General features: G+C 40.6%; 1 protein-coding gene across 7 annotated transcripts in view; it reads right to left on the reverse strand.

Moving 5' to 3' along the window:
- The window catches only part of EXD1 (exonuclease 3'-5' domain containing 1), a 972,955-nt gene that overhangs the window by 522,097 nt on the left and 431,446 nt on the right, over nucleotides 1-19,412 (reverse strand). Inside the window, exon 1 of one of the 7 annotated variants that reach the window (XM_085627147.1) lies at nucleotides 10,681-10,835. The exons of the other annotated variants lie outside the window; for them this stretch is intronic. Within the exon in view, the coding sequence (XP_085483273.1) occupies nucleotides 10,681-10,801 (121 nt within the window). The 5' untranslated portion in view covers nucleotides 10,802-10,835. Of the gene's footprint in view, nucleotides 1-10,680; nucleotides 10,836-19,412 lie in introns of those variants that run through there. 7 annotated transcript variants of the gene reach the window in all.

The raw sequence follows: 19,412 nt of genomic DNA on the forward strand, positions 1-19,412 counted from the left end.
ATAAATGACCTTGAGGCAGTAATGTCAAAATCCCATAGTGACATCCCGCGTGCAGGTGAGACAAAGATACCCGTCCTCCTGTACGCGGACGATGCTGTTCTTTTAGCACGCTCCGGAGTTGCGTTGAACAAACTTCTTACTTCCTTTGGAGTTTTCATGTCATCTTTGGACATGAAAATTAACACAGAAAAATCACATGTAATGATTGCTGGATCCGCAGGTAGGAAAAGAAAGTCGCTAACATTTTATTGCGCAGGGAAGGAGGTTAAGAGAGTCCCCTCTTTTCCATACCTAGGCGTGACCTTCGATGAAAAGGGCACCTGGGGCCCCCAGCTTTTGGTTAAAAGCAGCGCTGTCGCTAGAGCGGCCGCAGGGCTGCTAGGTTTTGCTAAAAAACTGGGCGCCCGCCCCATGGAAAGTATCATCAAAGTTTATAAAGCAAAATGTTTGTCAGTCGCCCACTATGGCTCTGCTATTTGGGGATATACTAGCTCTGCCAAAATACAGAACGTAGAAAATAAATTTTTGAGATCTCTGCTTTCTGTTCCCCAATCAACTCCGATCTTTTCACTGCATACAGAGTTAGGTTTGGGCTACATATCTGACACCCTATTAGCTCCAGTGATTGGCTGGTTAAAAACTTGGCTCAACCAGGAGCTTACTCTAAATCATATCATTTTAAAAGATTGTTTAGCCCTGGATAGAGCCCTTAACATTCCATGGGTAAGACATGTGAAAATCCAGCTTACTTTAGCAGGTCGTCCGGAGCTTTTCTCATCTCCAGATGGAATAACCCATGAAGACTTAAAATCAGTCAAAAACACTCTGTTAAACTTATATGCTCTGGAGAGGGAAGAATCAGAGCTGAAAAAAATCATGGTAAGGAAACACTGTATGCTTTCCTCTGCCCCAGGAATGGAACCATACCTTTTGTCGGTTACAAACCCTTACCACCGTTTTCTCCTAACAAGATTTCGTTTTGATTTAATTCATTTTATTCTGGGCGATTTCAGAACCTGGGCTAGACCTGATGATGCTGAACCATGTGACTGCGCACAGGACACAATGCACTTTATTATGTTTTGCGGTCATTATATTGAGATTAGAAAAAGATATTTGTTCCCTATTTTACGTAATCAGGGCTTTATTCAGGTAAAACCAGCCCTGCTGTTTTTGCAACTTCTCCCTAACACAAAAGTAGCTTTTTCAGTTGCTAGTTTTCTAGTTGCAGGAGCACGTTTAAACAAGCATCGTACAAGGCACAGGCACTTTATCTCTGAAAAATGAATTCTCTCTTTACTCATTCATTTAAATGAGCTTGTAATTTAATAAACCCTTCTTTTTATCTTTTTTAAATATTTATGCATATATTATTGTAAAATTTAGTGTTCTTTATAATGATTGTTTGTAAAAATTTGTGATCTGTTGAAATGGTGACATGTACTTTTGCTCGTTCTTTTATGATTTTTAATAATCGAATAAAGATAATTGACTGACTGACTGACTGACTTGCATCAAGCTGAGGGAGTATGGCTTTAGTATATAAACTGCATACTCACTTTTGCCATTTTAACCAGTTGTTTCAAAAAGATAAATCATTTGCCAAAACTAGTTAATAATATAGAGTACAAATAAGAAATTAAAATAACTTTCTCTCCCCCCCACCTCCCCTATGCTCGTGTTCAAATCCTACTATTTATAGGAACTTTTATTCACTGGTACAACACAATTAAATAGTGTAAAAGGCTGTTTATGTTTTGTTGACAGGAAAGTTCTTGCCTACTCCACCATGGGAGTTTGTATTTATTTTTGTACTCTCACTCCAAGAACAAGCGGTGATAGTGCTTCCTTGTGAAGCTTTGTCTAGGGGTGACTGGTGTTAGAGCATCCTTATTGACATAACACACTCTCTAGGGGCGAATGGTGTTACTGCAGCCTTGTGAGGAATGACCTTCACCAAGCTGAGGTGTGTGACTTTAGTATATACATTGGCATACACACTTTTTCTATTCAAAACCAGTTGCTCTAGTTTTCCATAGGATTAATTATTTGAAAAAAGTTGGTTCATTATAATGAGACCAAATTACATATTTCGTTTTCTTATTTTAAAGTGTGATCACACCCTACTACTATTAACTTTTACTGACTGGTAAGTACAACACAATTATATAGTTTGTTTTGGTTGTTTATGTTTTGGTGACCGAATAGTCTTGTGCGCGTGGAGCTTGCAAATATATTTGTACTCTTCATCCCAGGGGCAAGTACTGTTCGAGCAGCCTTGTGAAGCTGACACTCCCTCTACAGGAGAGAGGTTTTACTGCAGCCCTGTAAAGCTCCCTTACAGCAGTCTTGTAAAGTTTTGTTATTCAGCTTTTGGAGCTACCTCTAGAGGAACATTTCCTTACTGCAGCCTTGTAAAGCTCTCTCAACGGTAGAGCAGCATGAATGCAGCTGTGTGAGGCTCCCTCTAGGTGAATAGAACATTTGTGCGCCTTATTCTAGATGGAGGGAGCTCGGTACCAGGCGGGATGCCAATGATCTACAAAATTATTTTATTTTAGAGGAGTGTTTTCTGAATACTGGTAGTGCTTGTACAACTATCCAATAGGGGAGATGCTGCTCCACAAGCAGTTATTAGAGGGCTCTCTACAGTCAGATTACAAGTGGTTGAAATGTCAGAGTGCTGAGGGTGTGTGGCTTCAACTTAAAGATCTGAATATACACTCTAGTTACTCTAATGACTTGTGCTATATCAATCAAAGTATGCTTTATTCGAAATTCATTCATAAAAGCAAATACAAATATACAATAAAAACAATTCATACAACATTTTAAAAAATAGAATTAAATTCCAATCAATGATATCAGAACACGAGACATACTTCTTGAAGATTTCAAACTTGATTACTGATCGTATTTATGTAACATACTGTTCTATTAAACAAAAGAAAATTTAGAAGAAAATGGTAAGAAAGGATTAATACAGGGGTAGTTTTAAAAAGGTATATAAGTTAAGATGCAGACGAAATGACATGGCAGAGAATAGTCAGATGACTAGCAATCTCTATCTAAACAAGAGAATAGTCAAATAACTAGCAGTCTCTTTCTAAGCAAGAGAATAGTCAAGTGACTAGCAGTCTGTCTTATCGACCATGCCCACCCTAGGTACTTTGCAGTGGCTACTGAGATCCAAGTCAAAGTGCTGGTGCATATAATACACAAAGCGACAATACTACTGGTGGTCCCCAGATTTTTACACATCGGGGACAACCAGATGCGCCTTGGAGCAGCGTAAGCTTTGCACGAAAATAAAAAGTGGCCGATTGATTCTTTAGTAATACCACAAACAGGGCAGCTGCCACAGGATCCACCTTCCCACTTCACTGACAGATATCTTAGGGGAAGAGCGCCTGCTCTAAGTTGGAAAAGGAGCTTTCTTTCTCCTGGCTTGGTTATAATGTCCCAGTAGGGTTCTAAACAGGGATACATCTTGGCCTCTAGGAATTCTCCAGTCATAGATCCAGCTCTGGAGCTACTCCAATGCTGGGAGGCAACCATCTCCCAGTAAATGTCTTTTAGAGTGCTTTTTGATGGAAAAATTGCTCTCTCCGGGTCTTCCCAAAGTGAACACAAACCAAGCTCAGTCAAAGTTGTCTTAAATGATTTTAACCACCCAATTTTGTGGAATACATCAGATCTTATAATGTCTAAAAAGCCCTCGGCATAGTGAGAGAGCACAGGAGTCGTCCATAACCTGCGCCAATATAAGATCGGACGGAGCCTAACCAAGTCTGAAACTGCTCTTCTGCCCAAATCATATTTGAGGGGCAACAGGGGGGTGCTTTTAGGGACACCCGTTATAGCCCTGAAAAATGTATTTTCAGAGGATCGAAGCACAACCACTTTCTCAAAGCCCCAGAGCTCAGCACCATAAAGGGCGGAGCCTAGAGCCTTTGCTTCATAAACCTGAAGGGCAGGTTTTACTGGTTTGGTTAAGGATTTGCTATGCTCTGCACAAATAGCACCGGACAATTGCTACAGATGATACATACAACCAGACCCACAAAAACAAAACAATTGTGCTATATTCAGTAGGATAGATAAGTATAACAAAACCTGTTTATATTGAGGAACGAACATTGTAATTTGCAATAAATGTCTTGAGAGTTAAGAAAATAATTGATGTAAACCTACTATACATGGAGGCTATCAGTTGGGAAGTCCAAGTGTCAAACAATTTCTATTTTTTGGGAATTATTTTTTAGATTTATGTGTATATATGCAAATACAAAATACAGCCACTGAAAGTAAAATCATCCATTGGCTGGAGTGGGCTGGTCTGTGAATCTATACCTTTTGCTGGGGTTGCAGGGAGTATACTTCGAGCTGCATGTCAACAGACCAATTATGAAAGAGTGTTGATTGGGAACTCTTGTATATGTATGTATTTTAAGAATGATATTTTTTGGAAAACATGAGGCTAGCAAGACAGCTAAAGCTGACTTTAAACCACACCTAAAAATGTGATCTAGGTAAGGTTGTATGGTGAATGTGATAGACTAGTCCCAATACTTTTGGTTCAAGGTCAAGGCTCCTCCCTCTTTTGTGTCCAGCCCTTAAGGGTACACATGAACCACCTCTAGCCATGCACTAAGGGTATCTGAATAAACTGAATGACCTACAGCCATCCCTTTACCCAGACAACAACCCTTTTGTTGCCTGGGAGGTAGTGTTAGGAGAGGGGTGGGACAAAGTGAAGACAACATGGGTGCCCAAACCAACAGGAGTATTTTAGGCACACTAAGTGTGGTGCACAGGGGGTGTGGCATGGCGCCCGTTATGAATGGCGGCATTCACGTAGCGCTCCCCGGAGGCTTCCACATTTTGTGCCTTGCGGACTGAAGCTGGTGAGCGGTATTTACCGTCGGAGGATATGCGGACCTGAGTTGTCTGTTTCCCGTGACTCCCTGCTGCCTAATTCGAGGTGAATTCAGAATGTCGCGCTCGGGAAATGCTGACCGCGACAGCCATTTTGGTTACACCGCTTTGCTTGTGAGGAGGCGCGCCGGTGAAAGTTTTATGGCGCGCTTCTGCTCATGGCATATCCCCGTTATTGGCACCTGAAGCACCTTTTACAATGAGGCCTCAGAACTTGTAGAAACTTCAGGTGACTACTATCTGCCGAAGACTTTGTCCATATTGCCACATATCGTTATTTCCCACTCTATTTCTGTCAGAATGTGTTCTAGCTGGTAACCTGCAACAGAAACCAGATTGCCTAAACCCTATGGGCTTGGAGATAATTTTTCAAGTGGCACATTTTAGTTGGACAATGTTTTTGATTCACACTCTTGTTGCTGTGCCTGAGAGAAATAATGGTTCTGGTGAATGCCTGAGGCGTAGTATGCACAGCTGCTGTGTTTCCAGATCCCTTGCAGGATCTCTCTACTTTGATGTGCAGAGGTCAAACCGTATTAGGCATTCTACCAGCAAGAAGTTACTTACTATAAACAGATGCTTTAAATACTGACGCTCATCAATAGAAGAGTTCCTGCCTTAGTCTTTTGCGTGTTGGAAGCAATTGTGACAGCTTATCCACGGATCTCTCTTCATTTCCTGTCATTCTTCCACTGTTTATGTTGCTGGAGCTGACTTCTAATACTACTCAATCATACCTCTTTAAAAAGTGTGATTTTGGTTTCACTGGAGCATTGTAATACTGAGCCTCAACACTTCATCTCTGCATCTCTCTTATGGGAAGATTGAAAAACTGAGTTCCTCTGTGCCACGTACCATGCATACGTTTATAAAAAACTCTAGAATCTTGTCTGAATTCTCCAAGATGGAAGACGTGTTGGCATCTGTTTCCAAGACTACTACTTCTTTCAATGCAGGTACTTCTACAGCTGGCAAAGTCATGACCAGAAGGCTGAAAAAAGACCCGCCTTCTCCTTCAAAAGCTTCCTCACCTGTATCTTTGGAAGTATTATTGGAAGAGATAAGGGCACTTCGCCCCTTTATGGAAAACACTTCTACCAAGTTGCAATTCTTAACAGAAAATTGGTCTCAGATGAATGAGCGACTTACTACGGGGGAGCAGAGTGTCTCTTCCTTCACTCACACACAGGAGAAGGTTAATATTCTTCAGTCTCAAATTACATCGCTACAACGGCAGGTCGAGGATTTGGAAAATAGAAACAGAAGAAATAATCTCCGCATTTATTGTCTACCGGAAGGTTCAGAAGGGTCAGACCCCTTATCTTTTTTCAAATCTTTTCTTCCTAAGTTGTTGCATCTACCTGAAGGAACTACACTCAATATCCAGCGTCCCCATAGACTTACTCATCAACGTACGGATACCTCCTCCTCTCGGACACCAAGAGGGGTCATCATGTATTTTCTCGAGTACACGGATCTTCTCAAGGTGTTGTCAGCAGCTAAAGCTATCCAACGTATTTCTTGGTCCGGTTCTACATTATTCTTTGCTCAAGATTATGCTAAGTCCACAGCAGATAAGCGCAAGGAATTCTCGAACATGAGACCTGCTCTACACGATATGGGTGCTAGATACGGCCTTTTCACCACTGCCTTTTCAAGGTTACTTATAATGACGACCTATGAGGTCCCTGTCCAATTGCAAAGTTTCATCAATTATAGTAAAACTGACTATGGACATGTCTGGAGTTTCATCCTCCCACATCGCTTAAATTGGTTCTTTCGTATAGTGCAATGGGTTTTCTTCCTGGTTTTATTGTTCCTAGGTTTTAATGTCTGATGCTTCAATCTATAATATTTGTTTGCTGTTCTGTCGTCATATTTAGTTTTTTCGGTTTCCTTGTTATGATACATATTGTCTTTTTTCTCTTCCCCCTTTCTTTACAGGTTCCTTGAGATCCGCATTTGCTTTGTTCCCTCACCCTATACGAATTCCTGTGGTTTCTCATCCCCTGTTTCATTGGGTCTGGATGCGCCATTCGTCACTCGTGGCTTCACCTCCCCGCACTCCATTGTGATGTCTTTTAAATCAGGTACGTTGTATCTTTATCTTTGTTGTTCTCTTTTTTTCCCTTATTCTTTTTCTCTCGTTTTCTATCCCTATATTATTTCTTTTTCTTCTTTTTTCTCTTCCTATTGTCTTTCCTACTCTCACGATTCTCTTCCCATTCTTTTTCTTGTTTTCCTTTTTTCTTCATGCTTTATTCGACTTTTCTATTTGTCTTTCATTTATTACTCTTTTTGCTTTCTCATCTCATGCTCACTTTTATGTCTATCGTTCTTAATTTCTCTATGACATTTTCTGCTTCTATGGTTGGAATGTTACATATCTCACACTTTGCTCTTCTAAGGTCATTGTAGGCCCATATTTTGTCACTTTATTGTTGTTCTTATGTCCTTGAAGTTCATATCATGGAGTGTCAGAGTTCTAAATTCTCCCATCAACGCCAACGTACTTTAACGCATTTATCCAAATTGGGTGCAGATGTTGTTTTCTTGCAGGTATCTCATCTAAATGCTTTGGAATCCTTGAAGTTGAAAAAAAGATGGGTTGGGAGTGTCTTCTCTCCAGGTGATGGTAAACGTAATGGAGTTTTTACCCTCTGTCATAAATCGTTAAATATTAATTTGCTCTCTCAACAATCTGATGAGGAGGGTAGATGGTTATATACTAACCCCTTCGGTCCTCATGACGGAATGGTTCCGTCATGAGCACCGGTGCTCCTGTGCGCATGACAGAACCATTCCGTCATGAGGACAGGGGCACAAAATTGCAGCAGAGGGATTTCCTTTTTTTGGGGGCCTCAGGAGGGGAGGACGAGCTTCCCCAACCTCCAGAGGCCCCTCACTTGTTTTCAAGCCAATGACAATCGTGCGCATGGTGCTCTGTCGTCATTAGATTGAAAACTAAACAAACTTGGTTTCAGTTTTAGTGTTTCAGTGCTCGTGGGGCTATCTCAGCCCCCCGATCACTGAAAAACTTGGGATAGGTATTGTTGGAAAGGAGGAGAATCTCCCCTATAATGGTACCCCTCCCTAGTGGATCCCTGCTTGGGGATCGCCCCAGGGGGGGCGATCCCCAAGCAGAGATCCACCCACTTGGCACCAGGGAGGGGGGAGCGGCCCCCTTGGGCATAGGCCTTTGCTCCCCCCCATATTTTGGGGGCTAAGAAAGCCCACTAGAAGCTTTTTTTTTTTTTTTTTTCACCAAGTAAATTAGGGGTGGGAGCTGCCCAATATGGGCACACCAATGCCCCCACCCCCCTGCACATTTAGAGGTTTTCTGCCCACTTGAAACTAGGGATGTATTTTGGTATGTAAATATGGGGTGGGGGCTCCCCATTATGGGCACACCAAAGCCTGTCGCGGATACTTGGGCCTCCCACACGAGTGAGGCACCATTTTTATCGGGAGACCTGGGGGAATGCTGGGTGGTAGGAAATTTGTGTCAGCCCGGTGATGCCACAACTTTCCCACACAAAAATGTATGGAAAAAGTGATTTTTTCAGGTAAGTTAGAGGTTTGCAGGGGATTCTGGGTAAGAAAACGTTGGGGGATCTGTGCAAGCCATACCTCCCTGGAATCTCCTGGGTGTCTAGTTTTCAGAAATGTGTGGGTTTAGTAGGTTTCCCTAGCCGGCCGCCGAGCACAGGGCCAAAAACCCAGGTGACCCCCCTTGCAAAACCAGGTCGTTTTGTGATGGGCAATTTTGATGTCGCCTCAATACATTATGGGCCCTTGCCTGTTGCGGGTACTTGGGCCTCCCACACAAGTGAGGCACCATTTTTATCGGGAGACCTGGGGGAACACTGGGTGGTAAGAAATTTGTGTTAGCCCAGTGATGCCACAACTTTCCCACACAAAAACGTGTGAAAAAAGTGATTTTTTCAGCTAAATCTGAGGTTTGCAGGGGATTCTGGGTAAGAAAACGTTGGGGGATCCACACAAGCCATACCTCTCTGGCATCCCCCGGGTGTCTAGTTTGACAAAATGTATAGGTTTGCTAGGTTTGCTAAGGTGCCGGCAGAGCCAGGGTTCAAAAACTACAGCTATGAACTTTGCAAAAAAGGGTAATTTTTCACTGTGAAAATGCGGTGTGTCCACCCTGCGTTTTGGGCCGTTTCCTGTCGCGGGCACTAGGCCTACCCATACAAGTGGGGTACCATTTTTCTCGGAAGACGTTAGGGAACGTGGGGTGCGTGAAATTTTGTGGATCCATGCAGATTCCAGAACTTTCCACCACAGAAATGTGAGGAAAATGTGTTTGTTTTTTTTTTTACACATTTTTAGGTTTGCAAGGGATTCTGGGTAACAGAACCTGATGAGAGCCAGTCAGGTCACCCCCTCCTGGATTTCCCTGGGTGTCTAGTTTTAAAAAATGTATAGGTTTGCTAGGTTTCCCTAGGTGCAGGCAGAGCTAGGGTTAAAAAACCACAGCTAGGCACTTTGCAAAAAAAGGGAAATTTTTCATTGTGAAAATGTGGTGTGTCCAGGTTGCGTTTTGAGCTGTTTCCTGTCATGGGCACAAAGCATACCCACACAAGTGAGGTACCATTTCTATCGGGAGACTTAGGGTAACACAGAATCGTAAAGCAACTGTTGTTACCTACTGACTTTCGATGCATTTCTGCCTTCCAAATGAAAGACAATGTGTAAAAAAGAAGTCATTATGAAAAATTACCTATAATTCTCTTGCTAGTAGTATGGGTACTCCCAATATCGTAAATGTGCAAATATCTACTGTTTCTAAACTCTATATTGTGTTCCCATTTCGGAAATACATAGTCTTTCATACCGATTTTTCATGTATATATTTTCCCAAAATAATTACTATATACCCGGTACATAATAAAAAAACCATTGCAACCCAGAGTTATTGGCTCTGGGTTCGTCGGGTTCTTGGTGAACCTACAAGTCCTATATATCCCCACAACCAGAAAGGTCCATTGTATGTAACTGTATATTGTTTTTAAACGGCTGTCATAATTAGAAGAAGTCCTTTTTCCGCCTCCCAAAAAAATGTAGCTGTATTTAGGCTAATTTCTAGGTCCCCTCTAGGGTAGTCCACAAACCCTGGGTACCTTTAGAATCCCCATGATGTTGGAAAAAAAGAACATACATTTGGTGTGGATACCTTATGTGGTCAAAAAGTTACAGGGGCCTAAGCGCGAACTACCCCAAATAGCCAAAAAAAAAAAAAAAGGCTTAGCACACGGGGGAAAGGCCTTGCAGCGAAGGGGCTAAATTGCAAATCGGGGGTGTTACTGTATCTTTGTTCAATGTTTATGCTTCCACTAATGGAGATCCCTTGTTTTGGACCTCTTTATCTCTGCAAATTTCCTTATGTGTGGATGACAATTGTATCCTCGCTGGTGATTGCAACCAAGTGATGGATCCCTTTATTGATCGAAATTCGCTGGTCTCTTTTAAACCTCATAAAGCCCCTAAATTATTTATTCAAACCATTCAACAATATAAACTTAGATGCTTGGCGAATTTGCAACCCTACTACTAGATGATTTACGTTTTTCTCCCCAGCTCATCACACTCAATCCAGATTGGATTATTTCTTTATTTCTCACAACATATCCCATACTTTACAGAGCGCTGATATTGGCTTTATTTTGATCTCAGATCACGCTCCCATTTCCATTCAATTGGATATTATTTCAAAATCTAAATTACCTAGAAGATGGCGATTTAATAATTCACTTCTTTTAGATCCAAATTTTAGCTCTTCTTTCATTTCCTTTTTTAATGAATATTTTTCTTTAAATGAAACTGATACTCTTCCCTTTTCCATCATTTGGGATGCTTTCAAAGCAGCCGCTAGAGCCTTCATCATTGGTTTTGTCTCTAGAAAAAGTAAAAATGCTCACAAATTAACCAGTGATCTTTTGGCTGAGATAAAGAGACTAGAACACTCCTATTATTCCTCCAAATCCAAAACTTGTCTCTCAACTTATGAAGGCAAAATTTCAATTCAACAAAGAGTCAACGGATAATGCTTCATTATATTTGTTGAAATATAGCGCAAAGTTCTATGGTGGTCAGAACAAAGTTGGCAAATTTTTGGCACACTACTTAAAAGTTAAACATAATAAGTTTGATATTGATGCCATTTTCGATGAACACAACACACAACAAACTAAGGATCCAGAGATACTTAATCAATTTCTTCTTTTCTATAAATCACTTTACTCTCGCGAGACCTCACCTTCTGATTTTGATATTACACAATTTCTCTCCGGTATCACAACAAGAAACGCTCCTTAACGCCTTACAATCACTTAAGAAAGACAAAGCACCGGGACCTGATGGGCTCACAGTTTAATTTTTCACCCACTTCACTTCCCTCCTTCTTCCCAAGCTACTCAATCTTTTAAATCTTTTTACACAATCAGGAGCATCTTCAGGGTCCTTTTTAGAGGCTCTATGTAATAAGCAGGTTCTTTGCGTGAGGTGACACAGCAGACATAGCCGAGAGATGCGTTTATGATATTTATTAGATTCTTAACATCCATAGTAACAGCCCCACAAGAGCTAGCTGCTCAGCCCATCTTCCAACTGACAACACTCACACCAGGCACCCAAGCATTCCACTCATGTCAATCACACCAACATTGCACACAGCACACTCACACTGGCTGAGCAGCTAGGAACAAGGTAAAGGGGAACACTATAAACATAACATGAAGATACTACATTATCTTCTCTCTTTAAAATTGAAAATTAAATAAACCATACTAAAATGAAAGACAACTATACACAAAATATGCAATTGAAATCAACAGTCTAAAACCCAAGGGTAAATGGTAAAAACCACACCACGAGAGGGAACACAGACTACACAGAGGACTAAAACACACTATACAATCAACACGGAAGTGGGACTAAAACCCTTCCCCATCCCTCAAGGAAGGGATACATAGTTTGCAAAAAAACAAACCAACACATCCTAAAAAAATATACAGCCCTCCTGTAAGGGGCTAAACATCCACCCAACATATAGAAAAGGGCTAACAAGAGAACCAATGCCAGTCAAACAAGAGAGATAATGGTGAAAAACAAAATCGCACTCACTCAGAACAAATTAGTTATTTCATATAGATACAACATTCTAGGCATACTATATAATCCTACACTTCAAACTTCGAATTCTTATGAGCTTTTTTGAAATAAACATGGTGGCAATGAACATGTACACGTACTACACTCGAATATGCCTAATTCCCAAGGAAGGGAAAGATTTGAAATATTGCAAGAATTACAAACCCATTTAGCTTGTTAATATTGACTGTGAAAAAAATTCTAAAGCGCTTGCTATCCGTCTTGAATCCTTCCTCCCTCAACTATTAGGTGCAGAACAATCTGATTTTGTTAAAGGCCGTCTCATCTCTGATAATACTCGACTGTTTTTCTATATTTTATAAAAAAGCTTCCCATTTACCTAATTCATATGCTGCAATAGCACTAGATGCAGAGAAAGCTTTTGATCGAGTTAAGTGGTCGTACCTTTTCCACACACTGAAGTGGTTTGATTTTGGTTCAAAAATTACCTCTGATTTCTATTCTATATCCCTAGCCACGAGCAACCGTTTTTGTCAATGGTACTTCATCTTGCTATTTTTACTTAAAAAAGGGGGGGGGGTACGTCAAGCCTGATCATTATTTCCGTTCCTCTTCAATCTAGCCCTGGAACCTTTTCTGTCCAGAATCCGCCAAAATGTTGACATAAAGGGATTTGAATCTAAAGACGTACATATTAAATTAGCAGCATATGCTCATGATAAATTATTATTTCTCTCTGAACCACAATCTTCTGTCCCTGCATTCATACAAGAAGTGGAACTTTTTGCTTCTGTCTCTGGTCACAAGCTTAATCAGGATAAATGTGAGATTTCAGTTCTTCTAATTTTGCTTGGAACTCACATCATATTAAATACTTAGGTCTTTATTTTACCCCTTTAATCTCTTTGCTTGGAGAAATGTTTACATAAAATCTCCTTGCTGACCTCTAAGTGGCACCCTTTGTATCTCTCTTGGTGGGGTCGTCTTGATTCCATCAAAATGATGCTGGCCCTGTTAGTTTTATATACAATTTCTAATATCCCTGTCCCCATTCCCTTAAAATGTTTTACGAGAATCAATTCTAGATTATTATCTTTTTTTGTGGAACAAAAAAACACCCTGCATGTTCCTGTTGCAATTAATAAAGCTAAAAATAGAAGACGTGTTAAATATCCTGACTTTCCTATTTATCATAAGTCTTTCCTCCTTCGCCAAGCCTCAGGATGGCTTTCCGATTCCTCATTGGATTGCCCTATGAGGGTGATTCTTGAACGTTCCTTTCTTTCCCCATTCTCTTTTAAAGAATTTCTGTCCTTTACACATAGACCTCCTTCTCTTTATACTCCTGTTCTTAAATACACCTGCAAACTTATGGGCTTTTTTCCAACCTCATCCCCTACCGACTTCGACTCCTTCCTTAATTCCTCTTCATGGCACAACACTTTCATTTTAATTGGTGGAAAACCCTTTTGTTAGAAATCTTAGAGAAACAAATGCTTAATTTGGACACATCAATTATTTTCACAGAATAAGGTCTTGTCTTTCTCTGAAGCTAGTCAACTTTTTCACTTGCCCCCTTCCTTTCACTCCAAATACAACTTAATCTCACAAGCTCTTCCAAATACATACACTTAAATTCTCTCTCATCCGACACCTCCCCCATGTTAATAACCTATGTGCTTTTTTACTCTTTGGTCCTAAAGCTTCCAAAATGTATACTCATTTACGTCCCTCACATTCCGTTAGAATAAAAACCAAAGTTGAACTTTCTTGGGAAGAGGATTTTGGGGTAGGTTGGCCATCTTCTCTGTGGAACAAAATATGATCCAAAATTAGAAAAACTTCTATAGAAACGAATGTCATGCAAACGTTATTTTTCATTTACAACAGGCTTCTAATACACCCAGCTGTATTACATAAACGGCATGTCACTGTACCGGATACCTACTGGTCTTGCTCCAACCCATTCGTGGACTTAAACTACCTACTTTTTACTTGCCCACACGTACACAATTTCTGGACTTCTGTCTCGGCTCAAATCAACTATCTTCAACTCCAATTTCCCCTTCTCTATCACACATTTATTTTTGGGTAGTTTGTCTCCTATTTGGGAAGATCATATTCCCAATACAAAGATTGTGGACTTACTGTTAGCATTTGCCTTTCGACAGATCACTAAAAACTGGAAGGATTTTAAGAATTTATCTTTCTAGGATTGGTGGTATGCAGTTTGTTATCAAAGATTGGATACAGCATTTGTTCATCCTGCTCACCTAGCCATAAAGCGTTTACATTTATGGTCACCTGTAACATTCTTTATTGACTGCAGTGCTAAACGCTCTTTTTCCTTACCTCCTGCTCAACAAGAAGTTGTTAGACCTCCATTATATTCCAGATCTCAGTTAATAATATCTTATATTATACTGTTTTATTTCGGCTAATTCTATATTGTTATACGATTGTTAAATGCTATGCAATGCTTTATTAACATATTGATGTTTTACTGCTTTATTGTTCCAACCTAGAAATGTTTGCATGATATTTTCACATTATATGTTCTTCTTTTCCTTTTCTTTACATCCTTTATAATATATTGTACTGTATCACTTGTTTTCCTAAATAAACTTCCTTTTTGAACTAAAAAAAAGTGTGGTGCACAAATTTTATACTTAACAGGTAAGGGCCGGAGGAAACAAAACCACATTTGCCTACCCCTTGTGTGGTGCATTCATTCTGCTCATGGCAGGAGACACTATTTATATTTCCAGGAGGTAGTCTGGAGGTCAACAACGGCCACCAGAGCATGAATTATACGCTCTTAGCAGCCAATGAGATTGAGTTCAAAGTAAAATTTTGGGTCAGAAAAGCAAACGGACATTGATTTTTACCAAAGTCGTAGAAGGATGCAGCAGTCCTTAGCCTCTGACTTTAGTTTAAGGCTGGGACTGATCACTCAGGCATCCTGGCATACAGCTTTGGCTAAATGTTCTCTAACAGAATCTGAACTGGAAAATTCATTTTTGGGACATAACCTACAACATTTTACCCACATGACCAATCTTCCACCAGTTTTTGGAAGCTTTTCAAACAATGACAAAGATATTAAAATATTTCATAACCATAATTACTCTGTAAGCTGCGTACATTTTCCTAATCTTCTGACAAAAGTGTACACATCTTTCCAGGTTTGACTTAAACACATCATACGCCATGTACCTGCAGATTACTCACTTGTTAAATAACCCTAAGGAAAGAACTGGATACAGAAAACGTTCATACATCTTCTACTCCAGTAAGGACGACTAGCTCCATCTCGGACCCAGAAACAACGCTGGAGAGGCGTATTCGGAATCATACAGTACCCATCCGATGCACCAACATTAATTGCACATACATTTTTCCATGCCCTTTGAGGCAGAGATGAGAAAGCCCCAGATCAATTTTGCGGCAGTGTAACAAATACATTTTAACCTTTTCTATTTGATCATTAATGGTCCATGCCCATCCTTCAGAACAGGGAGGGAGGTAGGACTGATTAGGAATCTGCACACACAGTATCCACCAGAAATATTATTAATGAAGGTAAGTAACTAAGTAAGGCATTTCGAGTGGTCAATGATAAGTAATTACACAGGCTCGATTGGCATAATATTCTAACGTTGAGTAAGCCATGCTATAAATCCCATGTACCATCATCTGGTTGAATTATATTAGAAAATAAAGTTATTATCATGACATGGTGTGAAAGTCCCTTTTAGAATAATAATGAGCAAATGTCACTTAACCGCTGGCTACTCTTTTTCTATTTGGTCGTTAAAATGGCATACTTCTTTCATCGATCTAGAACATCTGTATCCATCACTTGGACAATGACTTGCTGATCCACTGCATAGTGATACATATCGAAGCCACAACAATGTCAATAGCAATGATCAGTGCCTGTTTATATAATTATACCCATCATAATGTTTTTACAGATAACTCAATATTGGCGTGAAGGTGTTCTGCGAAAAATAGAATATTCAACATAGATTCTGCCCAGTTGTGGACAACTGGCAAACAGATGTACATGGTTGGCATCCTGTATTAGCATCTTTGTTACTAGCCCTCCATTTGGATATTCTTTCAGGTGTATAACAGAATACAGATACTGTTTTGAACTGCTGGAGCTTCAGGTTAATAGAAACAACCAAAGAGCTAAGTTAGACAAGAGCATCTTCAATATATTCATGCTGAATTAACCGCATGGCTAACACATCACTTTCCCTATAGCTACTCAAGATCATATACAATTCTTTAATCAATACCCTATCCTTATAAGAATATACTGCTGCTAAACAATCCATAATCCTATATAACTGATATTTTGGGTTATATAGACATGCATGATTTCACATTTGTAAGTACTGAAAAAAAAGGGTGGTAGATGAAGCTCCAACTGTAAACAAAGAATGGCAGTTATCACGTGTTCCCACATCTGTAACAACATCACATCAACATGAAGGGGTATAGTAAATGGATAAGATACATTCAGTATTCAAAAGTGCTCACATGGTAGATACACCCTGCCAAAGTCCTAGGGCTATGAATTTTGCAATCATTTTTAGGTCTCGCCTAGGCAGCACTTGCACTGTCTCTTTGAGACATGCTTTATTGAGGTATGGACTTAAAGTTCCAGCCATCTTTTTAATCGGCGCCTATCACTGTCCTTTGTAAATGGTGGCTTTTAATTGGTCAATAGGCTTAGTAGTCACTCCTTAGTACCGCCTTGTCTCATTTTTTATCGTCCCATGAGGGCACCCCTGTTAAATATGTTGTTACTCAGTAAGGTAGAATTACAGCCTCAGAGCACTATTTTCCTAAACAAATCTCTCTGAAATGATCTCCTACAACCGTTTTTTATTTTTAAATGCGATGCAAGAGGTCACTGTGTAAGTAAAACTTTTTTATATTTAACATGGCGCCCTCACTCCTTTCTCTTGTTGTTCATTTGGCAACCAAACATTTTTTTATATATTTAAATTCCTTGCAGACCTTTGTAAAATCACCAGATTTTACTGCACCATCACCAATGGCACCCGCTTTTACTGCAACACTAGTGCACACCATCACCAGTGGCGCCCGCTTTTATCTCAACACGGGCCTGCACCATCAACAATGATGCCCACACCGCCAGCTTTTGCTGCAACACTAGCGCGCACCGTCACCAATGGCGCCCACCGCCCGCTTTTATCTCATCACGAGCGCGTACAGTCACCAATGGTGCCCGCCTCCCTCTTTTACTGCAACACTAGTGGGCACCGTCACCAATGTCACCCGCGGAGGAGAGAGATTTGGAAAATCACACACTTTCACAAGGCAGTCCACGTGTAACGGAAAGACACAGGAGAAAGCTCCAGAGAGACCGCAGCGCACGCTGTAGAATAGAGAGAGGCAAGGGGTGAAGGCATAGGGCTTTGAGGCCGTAATAGCCATCCGTGCAAGGGTGACAAGCTTGTCAATTACTTTGGCCCTCCTTTGCTCTGCCCAGTATAGCAGTTAATGTTATAAGACTGGTTGTGGCAGTGCGTGCACAGGGGTGATTGCATTTGTGCTACCTTAGCTGGAGTTTCTTCACTCCGAACTACTGCATTGGAAATGCTTTTTTTTAACCAGTCTTCAGGTACTGCTCTGGTGAGAGCTGCAGAATTGATCATATATGGGGCGATTACTGCCCTGGTGTGAGTTTTGGAATGTTGTCACCCGGGACTACTCTCTCTGTTCTGGTGAGAGCTGAGGAATGTCCTTACCAATGGCAGAGGAGGTGAGGGGGTCTAGTCACTGCCTTGGAATATTCCCACCAGAGGCTTCATTCACTACCTTGGGGAGATTACCCGGCCACATTCAGATACATTTACAGCCAGACATTCACAAAAATCATAAAAATACACACACGTCTGCGAAAAAAAGAAATATCAAAATTCGCAAATTCACAGATATTACAATAAAACAGGTTTTCTCTTTAAAATACCAAAAATCGCCAGCACTCCCTGTATTCATTACGCAGAAATTCACGTGATTGCAACAATTCTGCTATGAGCACAGTTGCTGCTTCCAGTTTAATTAAATGTTTTCCTTTGTATTTACATGACTTGTGTTTTCTTTTTTCTTTAATATAGAGCATAATCTTTTCATCTGAATAGAGTACTGGTTCCATCCACAGGTGCACATTGTCAGGGCTCCTTGGCACATTCACATAAAGGTACCTTTGTGCAACGTTATCCTCCAAGAACCCAGTGAGTGGATTCAGTTATTTGACTTAAACCAGGAGAGGTTTCATTTATATATTTTAAAGCAAAGCTAATCACTTATAAATAAAACTGAAAGTCCTTTTACAAAAAGAGTACAACATGTGGGATAGCAGACTGTGATAATAGGCGCTCTTCAAATGTCTCTGAAAAGGAAAAGTTTCAGGCGAGAGTTACTAAATTAAACCGAAAACGCTCCCTGCCTATTTCTGCTCCCACTTCTTGACAGTCACAGGATGAACTAGTCTGGGGAAGGGGAGGGTCATGGGGGTAAAATAGCAAGTAGCTCCAGAAGCAATTGACATGTGCACACTTGGCTGAGCAGATTAGGACTGTCTCTTCTTGTAGTAAAAGTATTTGAACAGCAGATTTATTATGTCTTTAAAATGGAGGCCATCATCAACACAAAGATGCAACCAACAACCTTGGAGCCAGATGTACTCCCTTCAGGGCTGAGCCTCAATCTGGTTCTCTTGGTATATCCCCCCCCCCCCCCCCCCATCTAGTGTCAATTTTTTTTTACTGCACCTTTGCCATCGTTATGGCTTTTTCATGATGTTGGCCTGTTTTTAGGTTACGCCTACACAATGCTTGCGAAATCCCTTATAACAAAAAAAAAAGTATTTGCGATGCAATAGTTCTCGCATTTGCGAGAGTTTGAACTATTGCCATTGAAAATGACAATGCCTTTTATTTATTTGTTTTGAAAACCTGCAAGCGGTGCATAAACAGCCACTTTGTATTTATAGTCCTTGCTTACGAGAAGCAAGGCTGGCAGCAAAAGAGGCATAGTTACTGCCAGACTTACTTCTCGTAAGCAAGGACTATAAGAACAAGTTACATACCTTCGGTAATGCTTTTTCTGGTGAATACAGTATCTGCCTGTGGAATCCTCACCTTTTGAATTACCCCTTGTGCCAGCATTCCACGGAAACGTTTTCCTAGCTCTCCCATGTCGACGAGGACATCACAATGACTCTGCTCCGCTTGCAACTCCGTCTGATGTTTCTGGAGCCATAAGATGAACTTGTCTGCGTGCTGACGTCAGTTCCACCCAAT

This window comes from Triturus cristatus, chromosome 9 (assembly GCF_964204655.1).
Source record: "Triturus cristatus chromosome 9, aTriCri1.1, whole genome shotgun sequence".
NCBI classification, from domain to species: Eukaryota; Metazoa; Chordata; class Amphibia; order Caudata; family Salamandridae; genus Triturus; species Triturus cristatus.